Consider the following 26,755-nt stretch of genomic DNA (forward strand, 5'->3'; position numbering starts at 1 on the left):
GTTTTTCTGTGCCAGGTTGCCATGTTCTGGTGCAGAATGCTTTCCAAATGTTACATTCATTCATTCACTAGACTAAGAACATGACTGTAGTATGGAATATGTTATTTGGAGACACTTGTGTGGTTTTAATCAGTGAGTGTTATATGATTGTAAGCGTAAGATCACATGTGAGCGATCTGTAGCAAAATGTTTTATTATGGTTATTTTTGTACTGACTATGGAACTTGAAAATATATTCTTCGTCTAAGAAAACAATCAGTTATTGTAGTGAAGTCAAGTGCAATAATTGTTACATTTGTTTACATAATTCATGCAAGGGATGATGATTTATATCACATGCTGCAATAGGCAATTAACTAGCAAAGAAACAGCATATGCAGCCAATACTTTGGAAAGGTATTCAGGACCAGGGATTCTTAGCACCTTCTTTACCCCATCACTCAGATCTAACATGTAGGGGAAAAAATAGATCTTCCCTGAAGTTCTTAAAGCCTGTCAAACTAAAAATTGAAACTTTTTTAAAATTCCTTATTTTTTAATGTATGTACAAAGTGTTATTTATTGCTGGTCCCCAGCTGTTCCGCACATGGTACCGCTCAAAACACTCTAGCTGCATCCCAACTCTGTCATTGTGTAAGAATAGAGATTTGTAGCCTGGAACACAATTTATTGTCCATAACACGTCAAACCATGGCAGAAATTTTTGCAGTATGTTTCTCCAGTATTAGGGGTGTCTTTCATAGATTCACATGCTTGAATATTCCCCGTCGTCGAAGTGGGAGTCCCACGGTAAATAAAATAGCAATAAATGCTAAATATATATATATATATATATATATATATATATATAAACATAATACAAGAAAAAACAAGGAAATACAACTGAAATCCTCTAAAAACGATTCCTACATAGGAATGCAAGGCAAAGAGAAAAAAACCATTTGTAACACATTAGTGTCATTATGTTAGTCCAAACTGCAGCCAATCAGGCGCCAGCACCCTCTAGAACCTTCTCCTCAGAAGCTCAAGCCCTCAGATTTTCTACCGCACGTCGTGTGAAGGGAGTCTCCCTGAGCTCTGCTCAGTTTTCTTCTCTATACCTCTACTTCCATCAATTTTCTTCAACATGTCAAGTAAGAAGTCTTTATTTAGACCCTGCTCTTCTTGTGGGAAGCTGCGCTTTTTTGAAAAGGACCCCCACCAGAAGTGTATTTATTGTTTATATCTGGATCATGTGGCTGCCAACTGCAAGTTCTGTAGAACTTTTTCTACTAAAACTCTGAAGGACAGGGAAGGCCGTCTTCTCCTTTGGCTGCAGCGTCTTAAGGACAAGGACTCTATGGTGTCTGACGCAGAAAGTTTACATTCTGGTTTCTCCTCAGCAGCCTCTAAGCGTGGTAGTGTTCAGGAGATTCCTTCTCCTTTCCTCAAGAAACCTAAATTGGCTTTGCCTGTGGCTCCTGTGATGTCTTCTGCCACTCCTACCACCTCTACGCCCACTAGACCTGGCTCTCAGGCTTCTTTGGCTGCATCTCAAGGTGTTTTCACACCTCTCAAAGTTCCGACGTCGACGGGAGCGTCGTCGAGCGCTCCGACGACGAGAGCAGCTTTGCCTGCATTTTCGACGACTACGCTGACTACCACATCAGCATTCTCATCGTCGACGACAGTATCGTCGACAGCCTCGACGTCGACGAGGGTTTTGTCATCATCTACACCTGTCCCGTCGACGATTCCCATCTCGTCGACGAAGAAGAGAGAGTCCTCGTCGACGAAGGACCCGAAAACATCGTCGTCGTCGACGACGCCGTCGACCAAAGCCTCGTCAACGAAGCCACCGTCGACCAAGATCTCGTCGATGAAGAAGATCTCGTCGACGAAGACAGGCCCGTCGACGAAGACAAGCCCGTCGACGAAGACTCCGTCAACGGAGTCGGTACCAGCATCGACGATCACCCCGTCGACGACGTCCCCGTCGACGACTTCATCTACAGTGGATCGCCCGTCGACGGTGATACCATCGACGACCATTCCGTCGACGAAGGTTTCTACGAAATTACTATTGTCAAAATCAGCCTCGTCGACGCTAACGACAACGGATCGGTCGACGGCGGCACCGATTTCATTTGTATCATTGCCGTTAGTGCCATTGAAGATCGCAAAATCTTCACATCCTCGCACTACAGTACCCTGCCAACAGATTTCTGATCCAGAGCCTCAACCACCTTCTCCGATGTTTGCAACTACTTCGGAGCATGACACTGATTCGGAGCATGAAGAGGACGCATTTGGGGAAGCACGTAGTCCCTCTGATTTAATAATTAAATGCCAGGACACAGATTCTGATGATGGCAATGGCCCAGACTTTCAACAAGTGGAACAGTTCACTCAAGCTCCTGTGACTACCATTCCTTTGACCTTGATATCTAATCTCCAACATATGCTGGACGATTATAATCGCCGCTTTCCTGCTACACCGCAGACTACACCTGCGCTATCTCCCGCTCCTGTGGCACTACCTCTACCTGCATTGCCATCTATCGTACCACCTGCGCCTTCTCAGGTTCATAGGTCTTTCAGCATCCATACCACTATATATCCGCAAGATGCGGATGAGGAGGAGGCGAATGCAGAACGTGAGGACGGTGTAGTCCCTGACAACACGGATGATGAGGCAGGTGACCAGGATATGGCCGAATGGGATGATTATCGGGCGCAGACGCCCTCTCCTCAGCCTGGTACCTCAAGTGAGTCTCCACCAGTAGATATCGCCAGTTTCCATCTTTTAATGGATAAAGCGGCTCAGCGTTTCAAACTCCCACGATCACAACGCGAGGAGGATTGTTTTCTTTATGATTTTAAAGACTAACCTTTTAAGCAGGTACACACAATCCCTATAATTGATTTTGTTTGGAAAGAGGGAATTAAACTGATGAAGGCTCCAAACTCCTTACCGGCTCAGATTCCGCGCCTTGAGAAGAAGTTCAAGGCCCCTACAGGTTCTCCAGCTTGCCTGATTTCTCATCCCAAGCCGGACTCTGTCATGACTCAGGCAGCACAACGTAGAGCATGGAATCCGGCGTCTCAAGTCACAGCCCCTCCGGATAGAGAGGGTCGACGATTGGATGCAATTGGCCGCAAGTTCTCAACCATGGCCTCCACATCTGTCCGAGCAGCCAATGCCTTAGCCATTTTGGGTCGCTATGACCGGCAGATGTGGTCAGACATTGCAGATTACATGGCACTCATCCCTGCGCTTCCAAGGCTGACGCACAGCAGATTCTCCGCGATGGACAAAGAGCAGCGGAAGAAATCATCGACTGTGCAGTCGATATGGCTAACACAGGTTTCCGCCTCCTGGCAAGTGCGGCTGCACGTCGACGTCAAGGCTGGCTAAAATCCACCTCCTTCCGGCAGGAAGTCCAAGCCAGAATACTGGATATGCCATACGATGAAGAATCATTATTCGGATCACATATCGATGATGCCCTTGAATCCATCAAGAAGGACACCGATACGGCGAAGTCCTTGGGCACACTGCAGTTTCGTAAGCAGTCCTTTCGAGGTGCGCGCGGACGCGGCACTTCTTCCAACTTTCGAGGTGGGCAGCAATACCGTTCATACAATCAGAGCGGCCAACGTTACACGCCCAATCAGCAGTCTCGACAACAACCCTCCAAGACGTACAGAGGAAAGCCGTCCTATCGTGGCGCAAATCAGAAACGCCAATGACTTTTGCCACTCTCAAAGTGTTGGAGGACGAATCTCTCTGTTTTATTCCCAGTGGTCCTCAATCACCTCGGACCGCTGGGTTTTGGACATTGTCAAACGGGGTCATACCCTGGAGTTCACAGAGATTCCTCCTTGCACCCCACCTCGTGGCCCACCTCCTCCACATCTCGAGGAGCTTTACCATCAGGTCCGTCTTCTTGTGTTGAAAGGGGCAGTCGAAGTGGTCCCGAAACATCTAAGAGGGAGGGGTTTTTACTCTCTATTTTTCCTCATACTCGAGAAGAACGGAGATTGGCGACCCATTCTGGATCTGAGGGCTCTCAACTAGTTCCTAAAGTCTCAGTCATTCCGTATGCTGACGCTACTGGAAGTCCTGCGTCTTCTATCCAGCGAGGATTTTATGACCATCATAGATCTTCAAGACGCGTACTTTCACGTTCCAATAATCGAAAAACATCGCCAGTACCTGCGTTTCAAAGTGGGAACAATGCATTTTCAGTTCAAAGTTCTGCCCTTCGGACTGTGCTCAGCTCCTCGTGTGTTCACGAAGGTACTGGCCCCAGTGGTGGCTCACCTGCGCCTACAAGGAGTTCAGATCTTTCGTTATTTAGACGATTGCCTTCTCAAGTCTCAATGCCACCATCAGCTGGGTTGGGACACGCACCTTTGCCAACAGGTTTTTTCAGTCTCTGGGGTTGACCATCAATGTCGAAAAGTCTCAGTTTGCACCCCTGCAGACCAGATCCTTCCTGGGAGCGATCCTGGACACGCAGCTCGCAAAAGCATTTGTGTCTCACGAGCGACGTCTGAAGATACTTCGTCTGGTCTCACTCATTCGACGAAAACAGTCCGTTTCTGTTCGGACGTTAAAGTCATTCTTGGGAATGGCTTCGTCTTGTATCGCACTGATCCCAAATTGCAGGTTGCGCACCCGTCCTATTCAGGAAGAACTGGACTTACAGCGGCGTCAGGTCTCCGGGTCCTTCAACGACCTAGTTGCCATTACAGCCCGCATGAAGATGAGCCTGTGTTGGTGGGCGCAGCCCGCGAACCTGAAAATGGGTGTGTCCTTCCTCGATCATGTTCCGGACCTGACGCTGACGACGGACGCCTCCCTGGAGGGGTGGGGCGCTCATCTCCAGGGCCTCTCCATCAAGGGCAAGTGGTCGCCGACGCAGCGGACGTGGCATATCAACAGGCTAGAATTGATGGCGATCTTTCTAGCGCTCAAGTCCTTCCTCCCAGTTGGTCACGGGGAGTCAGTGCTAATCCAAACAGACAACACCACCAGTATGCACTACGTGAAAAAACAAGGCGGAACCAGGTCTCCACGTCTGTCCCGCTTGGCCCAGTCAATCTGGGATTGGGCTCTCCGCCATCGCATCACCTTGGCGGCTGTCCACCTTCCGGGTGTGTCAAACCTCCTGGCGGACTCTTTGAGCAGGTCCACTTCCTCAACACACGAATGGGAACTGCACCAACCGACTCTGGATCTTATGTTCCACCAATGGGGTCACCCAGATCTGGATCTCTTTGCAACACCGGAGAATCGGAAATGCCGTCTTATGCAAGTTGGCATCCCCACCCAGGGTCATGCGGGAATGCCCTTTTGATCAACTGGTGCGATCTATTCGCTTACGATTTTCCACCGCTCCCATTAATACAGCGGGTACTGTGGAAGATGCGGAGGCAGCCCTGCCACATTCTGTTGATCGCACCGCGTTGGCCCAGACAGGCATGGTTTACGGAACTGCTGCTGATGTCCCAGTGCGAGCCCATTCCTCTACGTCCTCGTCCAGACCTACTAACTATGGACAGGGGCCTCGTGTGTCATCCAGATCCCTCAACGCTTCAATTGTGGGCATGGAACCTGAGCACCTTGAGTTCGCAGACTTGAACATATCCCAGGAGTGCAGAGACATTCTAGCTCAAGCCAGAGCTCCGTCTACCATTAAGACTTACAAACTTAAATGGAAGCGGTTCTGTCATTGGTGCGTTTCAGCCAATATCCATCCCATTCATTCCACTCCTGAACAGCTCCTTCTTTTCTTTTTGAGCCTCGCTCAGTCAGGACTCTCTCATTCTACTCTGAGAGTTTTCTTAGCTGCAATATCTCGTTTCCGACATGATGGCTCTTCATTCCTCTGTTCATCACGAGTTATACGTCAATTTTTCAAAGGGCTCTTCCGCAAGTTTCCACCTGTGCGTCGCCCTCCGCCAGCTTGGCACCTCAATGTGGTATTAGCTCAACTTATGAAGTCACCATTTGAGCCTATCCATAAGGCCGATCTAAAATTCATCACCTGGAAGGTTGCACTTCTTCTGGCTTTGACCTCATCTCGTCGCGTGAGCGATCTTCACGCTTTCACTGTCAAGCCGCCTTATCTACAGTTCAAACCTAACGGAGTGGCACTGCGTACCAACCCTTCTTTCTTACCTAAAGTACCTACGGATTTTCATTTGAATGAGCCTGTGTTCCTTAAGACTTTCTTTCCGGACCCAAAATCTCCGGCGGAGCAGCGCCTACATTCGTTGGACATCAAGCGATGTCTTAAATTTTACATTGCAAGAACTGCTCTTTTCCGCAAGTCCGACCAACTGTTCATTGCATACGGACGACTGCGCAGAGGACATCCAGTTTCCAAGCCGACAATTGCCCGGTGGCTTTCCTCAGCCATTGCCTTCTGCCACCAACAAGCGGGCAGACCATTGCAGTCTTCTGTGAGGGCTCATTCTACGAGGGCGATGTCTTCATCCACCGCCTTGTTTGCTGGTGTGCCACTTCATCAGATTTGCCGTGCAGCGACATGGTCCAGCAGGCACACTTTCACCAAACATTACTGTTTGGATGCCATCAATGAAGCGGATACCGCAGTGGGGCAGGCAGTGCTTCGCCATCTTTTTCAGTAAGGTGAGCCTCTGTTCCCTCCTCCTTCTTGTTTCCCTGTGATTGCTATGATGTTATATGACTGTATTATTTTTATTATAGTACTGTCTTGATATATTCTTCATATGCTTAGCAATCGCAGTTCTAGGAGGTTACTGCTTTCTATTCTATTCAAGCATGTGAATCTATGAAAGACACCCCTAATATTGGAGAAGAACAATTGTTACTTACCTGTAAACAGGTGGTTCTCCAGTATTGGTGTCTTTCATAGATTCACATGCGACCCACCCTCCTCCCCTCAGAGGCTCTCTTCTCCTCATGTGCTCTTAGTTACTCTGTGCTACGAAAATCTGAGGGCTTGAGCTTCTGAGGAGAAGGTTCTATGGGTGCTGGCGCCTGATTGGCTGCAGTTTGGACTAACATAATGACACTAATGTGTTACAAATGGTTTTTTCTCTTTGCCTTGCATTCCTATGTAGGAATCGTTTTTAGAGGATTTCAGTTGTATTTTTCTTGTATTATGTTTATATATATATTTAGCATTTATTGCTATTTTAATTACCGTGGGACTCCCACTTCGACGACGGGGAATATTCAAGCATGTGAATCTATGAAAGACACCAATACTGGAGAACCACCTGTTTACAGGTAAGTAACAATTGTTCTTCCTTTCTGTGGTTTCAGACTTGGACATTACAGATGTATGGAAGATATGCCACAGCAGCTAATGTTTTATTGCAGTTGGAAAGATGGCTAGTCTCTAGTCAAAATGTTGATACGGTAGCCTGTTCGAAGAGTAAAGCAATGAAGCTTATATTATCTAGCATTGAGTTGTTGTCTATATTAAATAGAAGGGCAAAGGTGTCACTGAGTGTTCCAGCGCACACAGCCAATGTAACCTGTGGATTGAGTTGGAAAATGTGCGCTATTTTTATATTTGCCAGGGGTAGTTGTGACCAAGCTGTGAGGAGGCAGACTCCAGATTACACCTTTTAGATGGCGAGGTCGACAGAGATCCAGAGTAGGAAATGATTCAATAGTGACGGTCACTTCTGTCAAAGGGTGGTTAAGAAGAAAGCATAAGCATATAGTGATGTTCACTTCTGTCAAAGGGTGGGAAATAGGAAGCTTAAGTATATCCGAAGAGTGCATCTGGGCAATCCTCACTGGCCAATACATCAAATATAGATTGCAGAGAGGTTCTTCTAATACTCTAAAGTGTAAGAACAAGGAGCAACCATGAATTAGAGGTATACTAAGGTGAGACAATTGTAATTACATTTTTATAGAGCTTACTACCACTGACGAGGTACTGAAGCACTTTATGGTGGATAGCACGCTACTCTATCCCAAAGTTAGTGGTTAATCCAGTTATAAATTATTGTAGATGTGTTGGTTATTGGGTTAGCCTTGTGCGCGAAGGAAACTCAAGTATTTTCTAAATTTTCAAGTGATGATGTATCACATTAAAAGGAGTTCGACGCAACTATTAGAGTGAATCAGTGTTAAGTGGAAAAGACGAGCAGTGGAATAGGGTGAAGGCGATTAAATATTGTAAAATGACAATGAGCGACTTAACAGAATGAAACATTGTGATTTATGGTAGAGGGATAAGTTCAATAGGTTTTGGTGTTGCCGAAACAATTATTCCAAAGGTAAGTTTATGCTTTGTAAGGAAAATCTGGTTATTTTGCTGAAATTTAATAGAGAGTAAGGCTGCAGACATGTGCAAAGGTAGGCTTAACTCTGAGGAACAGAGGCCTGCTGTAGATGCTGTGTATTCAGAGTATCATTCTAATCAGAAGGTTAAAGAGAGAATAACCCCTAGCTATGAATCACATTATTTTTCATGCAGGATATTTGGAATGTTGCAACCAGAGGAAAGCCTTAATTCATCATATTAGAATTGTGAGGTGGCACCCAGTACGGATTGAGTCACTCTGCTCTACATTCTGGAATAATGATGTTCCCCTAAACATATGCGGTCCTGTTGAATAAATCGTTGATATCCATACCAGGAATCTACATTGTTCTAATATGATAAACTACGGCTTTCCTTTGGTTGCAATACCCCGAAACACAAACTTATGCCCTGACGAAATCCACATGTAGTGGACGAAGCACGTTTGCTGATTCGGTATCATTTTCTACGAAACAAGAAAAATAAAATGATTTTAGACATCATATACAAAGAATGGACTAATTGAATGTGGGATTTTGCCCGGGCTGTGCACTTCACATTTATCTGTTGAACACATTAGAGATTGGTCTGTAGTTGCTGGGGTCTTGAGGTTCCAAGTTATTTTTCTCCAGTGACTGGCTAGCTGGCGATTTTGATTGAAGCATCTTAATGAAAATGTGTTGAGGGCTGGCGTCCGAATGTGAGACGTCTGGGTTGCTGGCTTTCAGTAGGTCTGCTTATTCTGGGGTTGTGATTTCAAGGAATGCTGATGTAGGCAAAGGATGAGTGTCTTCTGTGAATTTTGTTTGCTGTTTGTTTTAGTATGAGTTGTATCTCTTGGGTATTGGGTATGAATCCAATGTGTCTTGCTTTGTTTTTAGATAATGTGTTACTAGTTTATTTCAGACGTCTTGTAAAAGTGGGGTGGAGATTTGACAGCGCTCTGTTTTGCTGAATTGTGGTAGAATTGTATGGAGCTCCTTGGCTGGGTATTTGGCATTTTCGATCCTGCTTGAGTAGTGGATTGCTTGACCTTCTTGATGTATTCATGTACTTTCTGTTGTGTCTGCATAGAAAATTAGTCTTGCGGGTTCTTGACGTTAAGTTGATCTTATTTGTCTCTTTGCAGCCGTTTTTGATCCACATATTCGTTCTTTAAAATACTTACATCAGCAGTGGATACCTTTTTAGGTCTCGCCTGTCGATGCGCATGCGCATCGAGCAAGCGAGACTATAGGGGCTCATCTACTCTTTATCCAACTTGCAAGGAATCGTGGCGATTCCTTGCAGTGCCCGTGACTTTTAAGCTCAATGCGCATGCGCATTGAGCTTAAAAGCGCGTGCACATGCCCCCAGCCGCCTGCCTTGCCTACTCTCCCGCCCCCTCACTTCTTGATTGCACGGCCGCTAGGCCGTGCCTCCCCTACTCTCCTCCTCCTACTCTGTCTGTTCCCGCACTCCTCCCACACCCCCGCTCCGCCCCCTCCCCTGCCTGCCATGTCGCGTCGCATTTCTCCTCCCCCCTCCCCCCAGCCGCCTGCCTTGCCTACTCTCCCGCCCCCTCACTTCTTGATTGCACGGCCGCTAGGCCGTGCCTCCCCTACTCTCCTCCTCCTACTCTCCTCCCCTCGCCGTCTGTTCGATAGCCATTGTTTTGTTTGTATTTCCGCCGCCAGGATATCGCTGCCTGGGTCAGCACATCGCCTGCAACGTGCTATATAAAGCCAGATTCCATTGCGAAGGCAAGGTCTGCAGGGCCTGCCCCCGTCCCGGCAGCCCAGATGTCTGCCGTCGACCTCCCAGTCACACAGCTGTGGCCTCGTCACCAAAGCAGCGTCCGGACTGAAATAGAACCACTTGAGTCCCGCCCCCTCCCATCTCCAGGCAGAGCCAAAATTGAAGACGCCCTGTTGCTCTGGGTCAAAACCGCAAAGGAATCTAAAACGTGTGCACCGTCCTGATCTGCCAGTCAGTCACATTCTAAGCACCACCTCTTGCAGTCTCTAGGCGCCGCCATTTCCACCTAGCATCATAGCTGCGCACTGTGCTGCGCTACTACAGCCCGTCTCGCATATTGCTCCACAATACGGCCACAAGACGGCGTGCACGTCCGTCTTTGTTTACCCGCTCCGCCCCCTCCCCTTCCCGCCGTCTCGCATTTCCCCTGTCGCACTTCTCCTCCCCCCTCCCCTCTCTTCCCTCCGTCTTGTTTATTGTACCCGCTCCGCCCCCTCCCCTTGTGTATGTTTGTCATATACTACTGGTGCAGTAGCATTTCAAGAGATGACTGGTGTAGCAGCAGTATACAAATGTTTTTATTCGTTCAAGATGGCGGCAGATTTTCACTCTCTATGATTTAATGTTTCACTTTAGTCCTACTTCTTTTTTTCACTTTCACTGCACACATGTTTTGCTTCCATGTCACGTAATACACTGGAGACACTAACGCATCGGTTGCACTCAATCACCGAGTTGTCCAGCACACGAGGGATACTTTTTGCGGCACGGTCCGATAAGTTTATGTGCTCTTTAGTTAAGGCACGATCGCAATGAGTGAGCGAGAGGTTTCATGGTTACTTCTTTTTCACAGCACAAGACACGGTTCACCTAAAGGCCAGCTACTTACACTTTTTTAAAAGAACCGGCGAATTTAGCGGGTGGTGTTCATCCGCATGCTTTAACATTTCGGTAAGCCTTTGTGTATACATAAGCATGGCCGGAGTCTCACATTTTTACTGGGCATTGTATCGAGGGGAATTTTACTGTATCTCTCTTTGCTTTTTGAAGTTTGTGGTGGACTTTGCGAAATATAATACATTTATTTAGCACAAGCATTTGGGCACTAAATAGGTCTCCAGGATTCCTCGTACAATTAAGTAAGAGGCTGATTTTATGTGACTTCTCACGTGTTTAGTTTAGCCAGTGAAGACCACAGTAATTACGCATGTTTCATGCTTTTTTCTCAGACAGGATTCCCTGGTTTTAAAAGCAATCCTGAGTTACAGGACAGTGATAATTTGAATGGGCAATCAACCTGACATTAACCTAATTGCACTCACCCTCAACCCCTCACCCTCACTCACCCTCACTCACCCTCACCCTCACTCACCCTCACTCACCCTCAACCCATCACCCTCACTCACCCTCACTCACCCTCACCCTCACTCACCCTCAACCCCTCACCCTCACTCACCCTCACTCACCCTCAACCCCTCACCCTCACTCACCCTCAACCCCTCACTCACCCTCAACCCCTCACCCTCACTCACCCTCACCCTCACTCACCCTCAACCCCTCACTCACCCTCACTCACCCTCAACCCCTCACCCTCAACATCAACCCCTCACCCACCCTCACCCTCACTCACCCACACTCACCCTCACTCACCCTCACCCTCACCCACCCTCACTCACCCTCACCCTCACTCACCCTCACCCTCACTCTCACTCACCCTCAACCCCTCACCCTCACTCACCCTCACCCACCCTCACTCACCCTCACTCACCCTCAACCCCTCACCCTCACACAGTGGAATAGGTCTCGGAGCATTTGAGTTAGAGCTTTTAGAAATGTTTATGGTTTTTTTTTTTTAATTCTTTAGCATTGGCTACAGGAAACAAAAATGCTAAAGATTTACAAAAAAACCCATAAACAATTCTAAAAGCACTAACTCTAATGCTGCGAGACCTATTGCATTTCCAATGCTTGTTTTTTTTTTAAATAAAGCTTAAGTTCCGTTCGCTCTTGTGTTCTAAGATCATTGTCGAAATGTTTACGCCCCATACAACCAAGAGTTTTACAAGCCTTGTGATATTTTCCTTTGCTCTTAAAATAAAAGCTGATGGTTTTAAGTAGCTTAATACATACATCTGCTGATTGTACCCAAGATAGCGGTCTGCTGTAATCAGTCGTGTGCTATTTTCTTTTCCCATAAATCCTGTCTTCCGTGTTATGTTAAAGTCATCACATTTATTAGCAATGTATCCACATGGGGGCAGTGTAAGCTCACATTAAGACTTACCGATGCTTCATGAAAATGTATCTCATGAGACATTGACTGCGACTGTCTTTTTTACTAGCCTGCCTATTTTTCTCAGTGTATTGGCATGTAATTTTTCCGGACTGTTTGTTACATTCTGTGTCTGGCATATTACTTTTATTTCTCTTTAATGTTTTTAATTCCCCATTTCCCATCCCACGTTTTCCTCCTTTCTCTGTTACGTTCACCTCTTCCCTATCTTGCTGCCTTCCTATGGCTTCCAACTTTTTCTCCACTCAAAACCCCATTACCTGTATTTCTTCCTTTACTTTTACTCTTCTGCCCCATCTTTCCTTATTCTGTAAGATTACAATATTGCAGTCCTTTTATTTCTTTTCCATTCTCCTCTCCTGCTCTTCTATAACACAGTCCTCCCACCTACCTATTTGACACTACTATTCCATTTTTTTCTTTTGCTCTACCTCAACCCTGATCATTACCATGTCACTCCATTATTTTTGTCATCTCTTCTGCTTCTTTCTTCTATCTTGCTCCTCGGACTTTTCACCTGTCTTAGGCGTTTTATATAGTGCAAACTTGACCTGAAGGTATCAGACTAGTTTACATGAGTACCAGTTTGAAACATTCATTTGTTTTTGTTAGGCACGGGGAGGTTAGGTAATTTGCCCAGAATCACAGTATGTTAAGCATTCCTGCAGAGACTCGAAGCCGGTTCCCCAGCTTCAAGGTCGATTGCTCTGCCCGTTAGGCCACACCTTCATCCACCTCCAGACAGATGCATTCCATCCTTAGTCTCCTCTTCCCTTCACTCCTTCCACATTACGTAGCAGTGAATGTGTGCTAGACCTGACAGTCTTAGGTTGGTCTGCCCCCAGCTTTTTGTCTGCCTCCTCCTATTTTTCTGACCTCATTTTGGCTGGCTTTAGGACTATATGCACTTTACCACTGCTAACAAGTGCTAAAGTGCTTGTGCACTCTCCCTAAACATGGTCATATCGGCTCACCCCCAATTGGAATATTTAACTTACTCATAAGTTTCTAGTAAAGTGCACTATATGTGCTCCGGGCCTTTAAATTAAATGCTACTAGTGGCCCTGCAACACTCATTGTGCCACCTGCTTAAGTAGCCCTCTAACCATGGCTCAGGCCTGCCATTGCAGAACATGTATGGACAGTTTACACTGCCACTCGACCTGGCTAGATAAACCTCTTGCCAGGCCTAAACCTTCCCTTTTTATACGTATAAATCACCCCTAAGGTAGGCATTGTATATCCCACAGGGCAGGCTGCAATGTATTTAAAAGGCAGGGCGTGTGCTTTTAAGTTTTGCATGTCTTGGTAGTAAAAAACTCCCAAATTAGTTTTTCACTATTGTAATGCCTATCTCTCAGGTCGGATAACATTGGGATTACCTTATTACATCTTTTAAGTGTAATTCCCAATTGTGGAGAGATAGACGTTTTAAGCTTGGTGTTACCTAACTCGTAATTAAAAATCACAACTTGAGGTTAAGTCTAATTTTAAATTACGGTTGTGGCAAATGCCACTTTTAGAAAGTTGGCATTTACTTACTTTAGACCTCTGGAGCCTGCTGCGTGTCTCTGTTCAGTCTGAGTGGGTGACAGCTCAGCTTTGTGAATTTCCTCTGGACAGCCATACTCAAAAGGAGCTTAGGCGTGTCTTGATGAGCCATACTGGGAGATGGGAGTGAGGAGCTGGGCACAGCCTCACATTTGCAGGCTACGTCCTGTCGACACACATAGGGCTGCATATCCTCCCTGTAGTGAGTCTGGATCCAAGGCAGGAATTGAGGACTTGTGTACTTCAAAGCTTTCTTTGAAGTCTCCGCCACAACAAAGGCACAACTGGGTGTATAAGTACTGGACCTCTGCTACCATAACTTTAGTACACTTCTGGACCTGTTACAACTCTGCCAGGAATAACTGCTATGCTGCTGGAAGGACTGACACACTGCTGGACTGCTGCTTTGCTGGACTCTAACCTTGCTGTTCTTTTGCCTTCCTGAGCTGCCTGCCCTGCTCCCTGCTGTTCTCCTGCCTGTGTGAGAAGAACTGTACCTGCATCATTTGAACCCAGAATGAATCCACAGGCGTGCTGGCTTGCTTCCTGATTGAAGTCTCAGGGACAAAAAATACTTCCAACTATCTGCATCTTGACTCTTGTAAGTGAGGCCTAAGGTACTGCCAATCCACGCACCCTCATCAGACCAGGTGCATCTTTGCCTTGACATGGGTCGGCATTGGCGCATCCTCGCCTAAGCATGGAACGGAGCTGGCGATTCTCACTCAGAACCAGAGCATCGCCTTCGGAATCGCCACATCCTCTACTGAGGGAGCAGAAGCGTGCATTGCATCCGGAACTGCTCACCGCACGTGGAACCAACGCATCGCCGCCATTACGTGGATAATCTGGATGCATCTCGCCCACTGCATGGCTCGACACCAGTGCATCGCTCCGGCTGCACCTTGCAACATCTTCGTTGACGACGCAAACCTTTATCGAGGTACTGTTGTTCAGTGGACCTAAGTGGGTCCCTGTATCAAGCACGCGCTCCATTGCGGTTGGTCTGAACCTTTGACTCTACCACAGGCAGGTGTTTCATCTAATCGCTTATTGCTTCTAAGCGCCATATCACAGTTTATTCTTTGAAAAGTCATATCTAGACTTCAACTGGTTGGATTTTTGTCGTTCTGCCTTACGGCTCTGTGCCAAGCTACCAGAGGGTGAGCACAGGCTAATATAGGGTGTTTTGTGACTTACCCTGACTAGGAGTGTATATCCTGCTTGGACAGGGTGCATTTCTCTGCCAACCAGAAACCCAATTTCTAACAATGTGCTACAGGGTACCAGTTAGAGCAAATAGTGATGAGGTGAGTGCACATCCCTGGGCCATGGCAGCACCACCTGCATCTAGATTTTATGTGCTTTTGCAAATATAGACTTTATTAGCAGGCACTTGAATGTTAATGACCCACCATCTGCTACTAGGTCGCAAATCTTTCATCTTTAGGGTCTAATTGTGTTCTAGCCGCACTTATGTTTATGAGTTATAATTCCCTTAGGAGGCTGGGAGGTCTTTATTACATCATATTTTGGACTTATGGTGGCTTTGGCCTGTGCAATTTCAAGTTGTGTTTTCACCTGCAAGCTTTTTCTTATTGAAAAAAACATCCAGGCAACTGATATGTTGTGATTTAGTTTTTTGTTGCATGTGCAGACTAAGGTCTGCTAACGCAATACGTGAAAAGATCCCCCAGGAGGGAATGCACTTGAAGGGAATGTGGTTGCAGAGACTTGAGACAGTCACTGAGGGCATCCTGATTTCCCTGAAAAACTGCTCAAGTTTTGGAATGAAAACTACATCAGTGGTCTAAAACTAGAAAGATGGATTTTATGTGTGGATTGAAACACTGGCTCAGTGGGACAGCTAGCTCATCATCATACATTAGTAAGGTGCATATAATTTTCATGATTGTGATTCCCCACGTGTATTTTGGTGTAATAATATTCTAATTCCCTGCACATCTGTCCCAAAAATAAGTTAGCACTTACTACGTTTTTTAGAGCTTCTCTTCAGACCTGTTGTTCCAATATATAACATACTTAGAGTGCTTTGGATCATACCTTTGCACATGATTGGATGACTTTGTTGTCTGTCTTAGCTATCTTGATTCAATTGCTTTCCTCCCAATTCATGTGTTTGTCCTGCCCAGGAGAATTTTGGAACTCCGTGTTATTGCTGGTTGGGTTTTATTTTACAACCGGTAACGTTTCTTGTATTAAGAGATCTCCCTTTTTTCTTTTACTTCGAGCACTCCATGTGTTTTTGTGCTCACTTCCTGTGCATTATTCTAAAACAAATAATGTATCTATTTGAAGATGGTTGCCTGTGATTGTGCATACACATCTTTGCGCTGTAGCCACCTAGGAATGGGTTTCTGTCATTTAGACAAACTCCTAAATAGATGGCGACCAGATGCGCACTTCCACACGATCCATTTTGAACTGGATTTATTCATATATTACAAAAGCATTCATAAATGGCTGCTCTGGATGAACATGGATCATCAGTAGCCATCTTTGAATGGCATTTGTTGAATCATCACAAATGCATTCAAAGATGGACGCTTTGAAAGCATGTACATCAGTGGCCGCCATCTTTAAATTAATTTGTAATATTTTAATACATCCCATTCTAAGTTAGCCGCTGTGAATATTGTGTGGGGTGGCTATGAAACCTAGAAACAGCATTAGCTTGATTAGGTTCGTCAGCTGTTGTCACAGGTACCGTTTTTATTCCCATTAAGTTTAATAGCAGATATACGATTATTATTGTATTTGCATCACAAAAAGTAATATATAATCCTAAATGTGAAGGAGCTCAGTATATGAATGTTACGGTTACTGTAAAAGATTGAGGCTAGAGGCACCTTTAATATGTGTGATGAAGGATGGTTAACAAAAGCAACAAACTGAAATGTAACCTTTTCTTCCAGAGCAAAGCTTTGCAGTTGTTCGACCAGTTTTCCCTTCCAAACTGTCAACATATGTACATCACTCTGGCATCCATGGAGTTCAGTTCTCTTCCACTCTTGGACGCCTGCAGTAATAGAATCATTGGTAAGTTCCAGCTAAGTTAGTCTTTCATTAACCCTATTAAGCTTTCTCTTGCAACAGATTCAGAGTTGGTTAAATCAAAGAAAATTGTATATTTTGCTTTGATGGGTGCAAACTCTTCTCAACGAACCGGAAACATGGGCAGAGGAACAGGGTATTTTACCGCTTTACCAATCCGGGTTTAGGGCCAAGAGCTCAACAATGAACAACTTGTTAGCTCTGGGTCACCTATCAACACAAGCAGCAAGGAGAAAGCACCCACACTTGTTCTGCTGCGTCATTGACTACAGCACTGCTTTGGCAGGGTGGACCCGGGCAAGTTATTGGGGAAGCTAGCTGCTTGGGGAACTCTCTTCCGGTTCTCAGGACAATTAAGTCACTGTATCAGGGAACATGTGCTTGGGTCAAAACAGGCCCCACCACTGTCCCCACCGTGTCCCTACCAATAATGGACTTAAGCAGGGCTGCGTGCTGGCTCCCTTCCTTTCTAACCTTTATACTGCAGCTATGGGAGCAGCTCGGGAAGGATCCGGACTAGAAACACCAAGGCTGGGAAGCCTGCACCTTCCCATCCTCCAGTACGCTGACGATACCGTCATCCTGGATCATACTGGAGTCGGCCTGCAGAGAGCCATCAAAGCACTTCATTATTACAACCAATCTAATATTCTTCAGGTGAACCAGGGCAAAACTAAGGTTGTCATATTTGGCAATATCCCCCACAAAAAACAACTTCTATGGCAGATGGGAGACCTTCAAATTATGAAAACTTCAGCCTACAACTACCCTGGAGTATGGCTTTGTGAAAGCGCCAAACCGGCCATCCACTTAAAGCACCTTAGAATAAAGGTGACCACTGTTATCCACTTACTGAAGCGCCTGAGTAAACGTTTACAAAGCCCCCATAATGCTCTTTGATTAGATGTAAATATTTGCAGAAGCTTGAAAGCAAGATTGATGATTCTTTGCTTTCAAAATATGTTTGGTAAAGTATGCTAGTGTTGCCCAAAAATATTCATAATGGAAAATCAGTGTAACCCTATAGGAAACAAAAATAAACAAGCATTGGTAAAGCCAGTAGGTCTGAAATTGTTGGTCAGCATTTCGATTTTGTCAATATATGAAATTTTTTGGCATGGTTTTTGTAAAACCTTATTGGTGTGGGAGCTGCTGGGCCCTCAACATTATAACAAACATTGGCAAAAGCAAACTAGATGTTGGTCTCAAAAGCACACATTACCACAGTAGTTCCTGGCACTGAACAAATTGACTGTGTGTCAATATGTTCCTTGTGGAAGAACAGAATACTGTCACTCACCGTAAAGCTAGCCAATAGACAGACAGACAGACAGAGAGAGAGAAAAATTATTTTAATAAACACAAAAGGTTTGGGGCCAAATTATTAAATAAATTCTCAAAAGTGCAACATGTTCTTGCATTAAGTGCAGATATATAACTTTTGTGAATTCACAAAACTTTACACAAGTAGGCCAAGAAATAGTACTCCGAGAAAAGATTTATGAACTGCATTTCAGCATGAGCAAATATCCAGGTGTAGATTTGCACAATTAAAATCAAAGTGTTTGCAAGTTCACTTTCCCTCCAACCACTTTTTTCCCAACCCTGGAAGAAGTTTTATGTCTGCCACTGTCGGGAGTTGTTCTGTCGAGATGTTGGTCTCAAAAGCACACATTACCACAGTAGTTCCTGGCACTGAACAAATCGACTGTGTGTCAATATGTTCCTTTTGGAGTAATTTCCTCATTTTCTCAAGTTTCTGGATATAAATGAAACTTCTCCAAAACAGAGATTTTGCCATTAAATGATTCCTGTTCTCAACATATGTTTGAGTCTACTAATTGTCCATGGTGTCCCCAAAAAATTAAATATCTAGGAATTGGTTTTCCTCCAATATTCGTGACACATTGTCCCATAATTTTACTGCCCTGAAACTTAAAATTACCAATTTGCTATCCTCTTGGTCTCCCTTATTTTTATCTTGGTGGGGTAGACTTGATACCATTAAAATGATGATTGTTCCTCAAATATTATTTATTTTGTCAATGATGCCCTTTAAAATTCCTAACTATTATTTTACTCAGATTAATTCTATATGTACTAAGTTCCTTTGGAACAATAAGCGTGCTCGTATTGCTCTTTACAAATTGTCCCGTCCTAAATCTGAAGGGGGTGTCCGATTTCCTGATTTTAGATTGTATCACAATGCATTTTTAATTCGCCAATGGGTTTCCGTTGAAAATTCACTGTTAAAAATCACATCCTGAAAGGAAAAATCATTTGTCTAATTGTACTTGTTCGAGGCATGTGGGCTGCTAAATTCATATCTTAGCATTAGATCGCCGCCTAGTGTTGGGCTCGGATGATTGCACATTGTTGTCCTGGAAGAGTCTTCGAAGTATCCTGAGATAGGTGGCTCCTCCCCTGGACTACAGTGCGCATGGGCATCGGCTCCATCCCCAGATTGTTTTTTTCCGCCATTGGGTTCGGATGTGGTCTCGACGTCTTACTGTCGGAACCAAGTAAAACTAACTTTTAGCGGCCAAAAGGCCTCGATTTTCTTGCGTCGGTATTGTCTGCGCACGGTCTCGAGTCTTCCGTCTCTTGGAGCCGGAATAAGCGGAGTTTTCTTCGCTCTCGGAACTTTGAGGCCTTCTCATCGCGACACGACTGCAAGCCTTTTCGGACATGGAGCGGAGCCCGTTTAAGTACTGCCCGCTCTGTGGGTCCAAGTACCCACACATCGATCTACACCCCGTGTGTAACAAATGCCTTTCGCCTGACCACGACGACGGAAAGTGCAAGGCCTGTGCACAGTTCCGATCGAAGAAGACTCTCAAGCTTCGGCGCGCGGTGCGCATGGAAGCTAAACAAGCGGCACCGGATCCGGAGAACATCTTCGGCGACCAAGACGAAGAGGACCAGGGTCATCATCTCCAAATCTCCCCACCCGGGACGGAGGTCGAGGCGGATCCGGGAGACGACGACGGAGTCGCGGGTCCAGGCCTTGAATACGTCGACGAGGTAGGAGACGACGATGAGATTTATGGGGCCGCGGCGGATAGCTCAGCGGACGAGCTCTGCCCCGAAGGTTACGAGGATACCGACCGGGACACGGGATCGCCTGTCGGCCTTACCCAAGACCCGTTGCCGCAAGCCACAGCCCCGCCTTCGGGCCCGGCCACGGACTTACTTGCTGGGCAGCCTGTTTCGAAACCGAAACCGAAACCATCGGGATCGACAACACCTAAAATGGCCGACCCGAAATCGAAACTGAAAGTTAAGGACTCGAGTGTCCCTAAGATGGCTGCCGTGCCGGTGAAACCGACGGCGCCTGCTACCCCATCGACTCCGTCGACCTCCGGTCCGCAGAAGTCGAGGAAGTCCGTCGATTCCGATGCTGCGAAATCGAAACCGACGCCAGAGGAGGGGTCCTCCGAGAAAGATGGTCGGCACGGGACAGCGGCTCCGACGCCGTCAAAACCCGCCAAAGTCGGCTCCAAGGAGGCTACGCAGGCACACGGGAAGAAGTCTGTGCCCCGAACGCAGGAATCGGAGGCGGTACAGACGGGATCCGCGCCCAAGACGCACAAGGCCCGCAAGGACGTCGGATCCGAGGGGAAAATCAGACCCTCCTCGTCGGCGCCGACACAAGCTGTGAGTGTGCCGTCCCCCATTGCCGACTCACTGAAAAGGATCAGGGAAAAGGCCTTTGCCCCGTCGGCTCCGATACCATCAACGCAGCCGCGAAAAGACACTCCAGAGAAGCCGTCTGGGAAACTTCTCTTTATTTTGCCGCCGAAGGAGGCGCCCATGGCATTTTCAACCAAATCGGCACCGAAACAGGTGGTTTCTTCACCGACTGGCCCACTTCCACGTCAGGTGCTCGAATCCGAGGACGATTCGGCGCATTTCATCGACGCTGACACAGGCAAACTGACCCTCTATAAGAGGAAAATAACTTCGGAGCCAGTGGACCCCTATGTCATTCCACTAAAGAAGAAAAGGGTGCCCCTTGACGCCTCAGGCCTCACGGAACCAATCCAACCTCCTCCGAGACGGAGCCCTACTCCCTCCCCAGACCACTCTGAGGGTGAGGGGTATGATGAGGACGACCAGTACAATTTCCCAATCAATGAACCTGATGTGCAACCGGATTCATTTGATGACACTGGTGACCAGAACACCCAAGGTGCGGGGCAGGACCCGCAGCCTTTTAATGCACGGGCATCCCCGACTGAGGATTCCGCAGGTTTTCATGCCCTACTCGAAAGGGCGGCAGCCAATCACGATGTGGACATGCATGCCGACCCTGTGGAGGAAGACTTCCTTTTCGACACTTTTTCGGTCTCTGAAAGGACAGTAAAGACACTGCCTATGCTTAAAGGAGTCCTCAAGCATGCTGGGGACATATTTAAGGAGCCTACGAGAGCGAGAGTGGTCAACCCTCGCATTGAAAAGAAGTACAGACCTGCACCTGCGGACCCCGCATACATTCGGGGACAATTGCCATTGGACTCTCTTGTGGTCGCCAATGCCAGGAAACGTGCCAACTCCCAGACTACGGGTGAAGCTCCTCCCCCGGATAAGGAATCCAAAGTGCTAGAGGCAGGGGGCAAAAGAGTAGCTGCACAGGCATCAAACTTCTGGCGCATTGCCAATACACAGGCGCTCTTGGCGCGTTATGATAGGGCGCACTATGACACCCTAGAACAGATCGTACAACACCTGCCTCCACAGTTCCAAGAGGGCACGAAAATGCTTATCGAGGAAGGGAAGCTAATCTCAAACGCGGCCATCAAGTGTGCACTTGATGCTGCGGACACAGCTGCTAGGGCTATCAACACTAGCGTTATGCTGAGACGTCAGGCGTGGCTCCGCATCTCAGGGTTTAAACCGGATATTCAGACGACAATTCTTAATCAGCCAGTCAATCCTGATAGTCTGTTTGGTCCGGATGTTGACACCACCCTAGAGAAAATAAAGAAAGACACGGACACTGCTAAGTCTATGGGGGCCCTACAGTCACAGCAGTTTCGTGGCGGCAATTTTCGTCGCTCAGGTGCACGTGGAGTCACCAGAGGACAATTGGGTCAACAATCCCAGTTCACAAAAGGTGGGGCACAATCCTCGTTCACTAAACAGAACAAGGGAGGTTACAGGAATAACAGCAACAGAGGTCGCGGCAGAGGAAACAACAGCTCCCGCACCTCTACTCCCAACAAACAGTGACTCTCTGTCACTGCCCCCCGACCACCTAACACCTGTCGGGGGGAGACTGCAGCGGTTCCTGCCCGTCTGGAGAAACATCACCACAGACAGGTGGGTGCGACAACTAATCCAGTATGGTTATTGCCTAGAGTTAAAGTCCACTCCACCCAACATCCCGCCAAGGCAACGGCCTATGTCCGCAGAGCACTTGCTCTTATTGCAGCAGGAGGTAGTGGTGATGCTGCAAAAGGGAGCAATCGAGCTCGTGCCGGTGGGGGAGGAAGGCACAGGGGTATATTCCCTGTACTTCCTTATTCCAAAGAAGGACGGTTCTCTCAGGCCCATTCTCGATCTACGTCCCCTCAACCTGTACATACTATCGGAACATTTCCACATGCTTACACTGCAACAGATTCTTCCCTTGCTAAACCAAGGAGACTTCTTGGCAACCTTAGACCTCAAGGATGCTTATTTCCACATTCCACTACACCCGTCACACAGGAAATACCTCAGGTTCACTATTCAGGGCAGGCACTACCAGTTCAAAGTCCTACCCTTCGGAGTCACAACAGCCCCGAGGGTGTTCACAAAGTGTCTGGCGACAGTAGCGGCGCACCTCAGGAGGCAGAACATCCATGTCTACCCCTACCTAGACGACTGGCTCGTGCAAGCCAAGTCAGAGCACCAGTGCGCCGCAGACATGTCGACTACAATTCACCTTCTTCACGATCTGGGTTTCTCCCTGAACTACCCAAAATCGCATCTTCAGCCGGCGCATGTCCGGCAGTTTCTAGGCGCAACGATCAATACCCTGACGGCCATGGCTCAGCCAAACCAGGTCAGGATAGACAGCATGCAGGCTCTGATCCAAAAGTTCAGGCCGCAACACTCGCTTCCAGCGAGAGTGTTCATGCAGTTGATAGGCATGATGGCCTCCTGCATCTTCATAGTCCCTCACGCACGGCTACACATGCGCCCGCTCCAGGAGTGCTTAGCGAATCAGTGGACACAGGCTCGTGGGCAATTGACAGACCTAGTGTTGGTTACCAGTCGGGCATACGACTCTCTGCATTGGTGGACTCCACACAACCTTTGCAAGGGCCGACTGTTCCAAGAGCCTGTGCCGCAGATTATCCTGACAACGGACGCGTCTCTCCAGGGTTGGGGAGCTCATGTGCTCACTTACACAGTGCAGGGACTATGGACGACGCAGCAACAAAAGATGCACATCAACTATCTGGAACTGATGGCAATCTTCATGGCGCTCAAGTCCTTCATTGTACATCTGTGCAACAAAGTCGTGCTAGTCCGGACGGACAACATGACCGCGATGTACTACATTCAAAAGCAGGGAGGCACCCACTCGCCACAGCTGTCTCATCTGGCTCGGAGCATGTGGAAGTGGGCCATTCAGAGGAACATTTTCCTCATGGCAGAACACCTCCCAGGAAAGGACAATCAGATGGCGGATCTGCTCAGCAGATACAGCCATCAAATGCACGAGTGGGAGATACACCCGTCTGTTCTCCACCCGTACTTCCAGCAGTGGGGTCATCCGGAGATAGACCTGTTTGCCACAGCAGAGAACGCAAAATGCCAACTCTTTGCCGCCAGATTCCCTCACCCACTGTCGCAGGGGAATGCGATATGGATGAACTGGTCAGGCAAATTTGCGTACGCTTTTCCGCCAGCCCCTCTAATACCGCTGGTCGCAAGAAAGCTAAGGCAGCACGAGATGACTCTCATCCTGGTTGCTCCAACGTGGGCGCGCCAAGCTTGGTACACCACGTTCCTCGAACTCTCAGTGGTGCCGCATCAAAGGCTGCGCCTCACGCCCAGTCTTTTGACGCAGAACCATGGAGACATTCAGCATCCAGATCCACAACAGCTCAACCTGGCGATCTGGCTCCTGAAGTCCTAGAGTTTGGCTACCTTAACCTACCTCCGGAGTGCATGCACATCATCAAGGAGGCGAGGAAACCAACTACTAGAGCATGCTATGCTGCAAAGTGGAAGCGTTTTGTCATTTACTGTACGGCCAATGACATCGACCCGCTAGATGCATCTATCCCCAACATCATCTGCTATCTGTTGCATCTTTACAAGTGCAATCTAGCGTACACTTCCATTCGGATACATCTATCCGCCATAGCGGCTTATCTCCAGAACAGGCAGCACCTCTCTGTCTTCAGGGTGCCTGCCATTAAAGCCTTCCTTGAAGGTCTGAAACGAGTCATTCCCCCAAGGACACCGCCAGCTCCGGTGTGGAACCTCAATGTCGTTCTCACCAGACTGATGGGACCGCCATTTGAGCCCCTGCACTCGTGTGAACTCCAGTTCCTTACGTGGAAAGTAGCTTTCCTTGTGGCTATTACGTCTCTGAGGCGTGTCAGTGAGCTACAGGCGCTCACAATCCAAGAGCCATTCATTCAAATCCATTCAAATAGGGTAGTGCTACGCACTAACCCCAAATTCCTTCTGAAGGTGGTGTCACAGTTTCATCTAAACCAAACTATTGACTTACCAGCATTTTTTCAAAACCCGCAAACGGTGGCGGAAAGAATGCTCCATACCTTAGATGTACGGAGGGCGTTGATGTACTACATAGACAGAACACAACCCTTTAGAAAGACAAAACAACTCTTTGTTGCCTTCGCACCCCAACACAAAGGCAACCCAATTTCCAAAGCAGGGATAGCCAGGTGGATTGTTAAGTGCATCCAGATATGTTATCAAAAAGCCAAGCGCACTTTAACAATACCCCCCAGAGCGCACTCCACACGCAAACTGGGGGCATCCATGGCTTTCCTAGGGAACATTCCTTTAGAGGATATTTGCAGAGCAGCCACGTGGGTCACACCACATACCTTCACAAAACACTACTGTGTTGATGTGCATTCCAAGCAGCAAGCAGCTGTAGGACAGGCTGTTCTCAAGACACTTTTTCAGGTTTCTGCAGCTGGCACGGGCAACCGCCGCTGATGGAGGGACTGCTATGTATTCTATGCTAAGATATGAATTTAGCAGCCCACATGCCTCGAACTGAATATGCTACTTACCAGTATGCATCTGTTCTTGGCATGTAGGGCTGCTAACATTCATATCGCCCGCCCTCCTCCCCGGTGCCTGTCGCAGCTGCAGATATACTATTGTATTTATTCATTAGCATGGACATCTTTTACACTTTTCACTCCATCTTCTGCCACAATGGCGAAAAACAATCTGGGGATGGAGCCGATGCCCATGCGCACTGTAGTCCAGGGGAGGAGCCACCTATCTCAGGATACTTCGAAGACTCTTCCAGGACAACAATGTGCAATCATCCGAGCCCAACACTAGGCGGCGATCTAATGCTAAGATATGAATGTTAGCAGCCCTACATGCCAAGAACAGATGCATACTGGTAAGTAGCATATTCATTATTTCTAAATATCCAATTTTAAAATACTCCCATCACTTTTCTTTACACCTTTTGATGGATATCAATCCTTTCTAGCTTCCTCATTATGGTTTAATAATTTCCTCAGTTTTCGGCACAAATCTTTTTACTACAAACATTGGAAAGAAAAGGGTATTTTTTATGTTTATCAACTGTTTGCAGATGGTGTGATTTTTACCTTTTCATAGATTGCAAGAGATTTATAACCTGCCTGACTCATGTATTCAACAATACACTACTCTAGTTACATCTCTCCAAACTTCTCTACAGCAGTTCAACTCTCAACCTTTTCCACTTTCACTTTCACCTGATACTCCTCTTTCTGATATTTCTTCTAATGTTTTACCCAGTGCCTCTTTTTCATATAAAATCCTATCTGTTGTATCCTCTCCTCCATGTATGTCTAAGGTTGAACTTGAATGGGAACATGATTTATCCCAAACTTTGTCTATTCCTCATTGGGACAAACTATGGCAGAAACTATTCAAAACCTCCAAGGCTGCCAGCATAACACAATCACTATATTTTATTTATAATAGAGTTGTTCTTGCGCCTTCTCTCCTTCATAAATGTAATCACTCAATTTCAGCCTCTTGTTGGTCATGCCTTCTTGTAGAAGGCTCATTATTACAACTACTATTTCATTGTCCTAAAGTTAACTTTTTTTGGAAACATATTTGGTGAAAATGTTTATTGATGTTTTCATATAATGTTCCCTTTAATATCCATAATATATTTTTAGCCACCTTATCTCCAGATTTTGACCAAGTCTTTCCCAAGTCTACTTTATTTGATCTGTTTCTCGCTGTCGCCTTTAAGGTTTTATTAACTTATTGGAAAGATAATTCTAAATTGTCTGTTTTGCATTGGTGGAATCTCATTTGTAGTGAACACAGAATTGCTTCAATTTCTTATTCTTGAACACACTTAAAGATCAAATCTGATTTGTTATGGTTACCATTTACTACCTATTTATCTTCGAACTTCTACATAATTGCCTCTTTCATCCTCTTCTCCTTTCCTTTTCTTCTTTTCTTCTTTCTTTGCCATTTCTTTTCCTCCCTTTTTCTCATTCTTTTTTCCCCTTTCCCTCTCCCTTTTTATAATAACACCTTCGCTGCGGCGGCAATTTAGTTAGGGGCCAAATTA

At 46.6% G+C, this 26,755-nt stretch overlaps 1 protein-coding gene across 6 annotated transcripts in view; it reads left to right on the plus strand.

Moving 5' to 3' along the window:
• FASTKD2 (FAST kinase domains 2) overlaps nt 1-26,755 on the plus strand; it is a 328,458-nt gene that overhangs the window by 94,807 nt on the left and 206,896 nt on the right. For all 6 annotated transcript variants that reach the window (XR_013608646.1, XR_013608644.1, XR_013608645.1 and 3 more), the window contains exon 5: nt 16,818-16,941. Coding sequence is in view for 3 of the 6 variants with exons in the window: in XM_078680305.1 (XP_078536431.1) it covers nt 16,818-16,941 (124 nt within the window). In the remaining 3 variants the exon portion in view is untranslated. The remainder of the gene's footprint in view (nt 1-16,817; nt 16,942-26,755) is intronic.

This window comes from Lissotriton helveticus, chromosome 3_1 (genome assembly GCF_964261635.1).
Source record: "Lissotriton helveticus chromosome 3_1, aLisHel1.1, whole genome shotgun sequence".
NCBI lineage: Eukaryota > Metazoa > Chordata > Amphibia > Caudata > Salamandridae > Lissotriton > Lissotriton helveticus.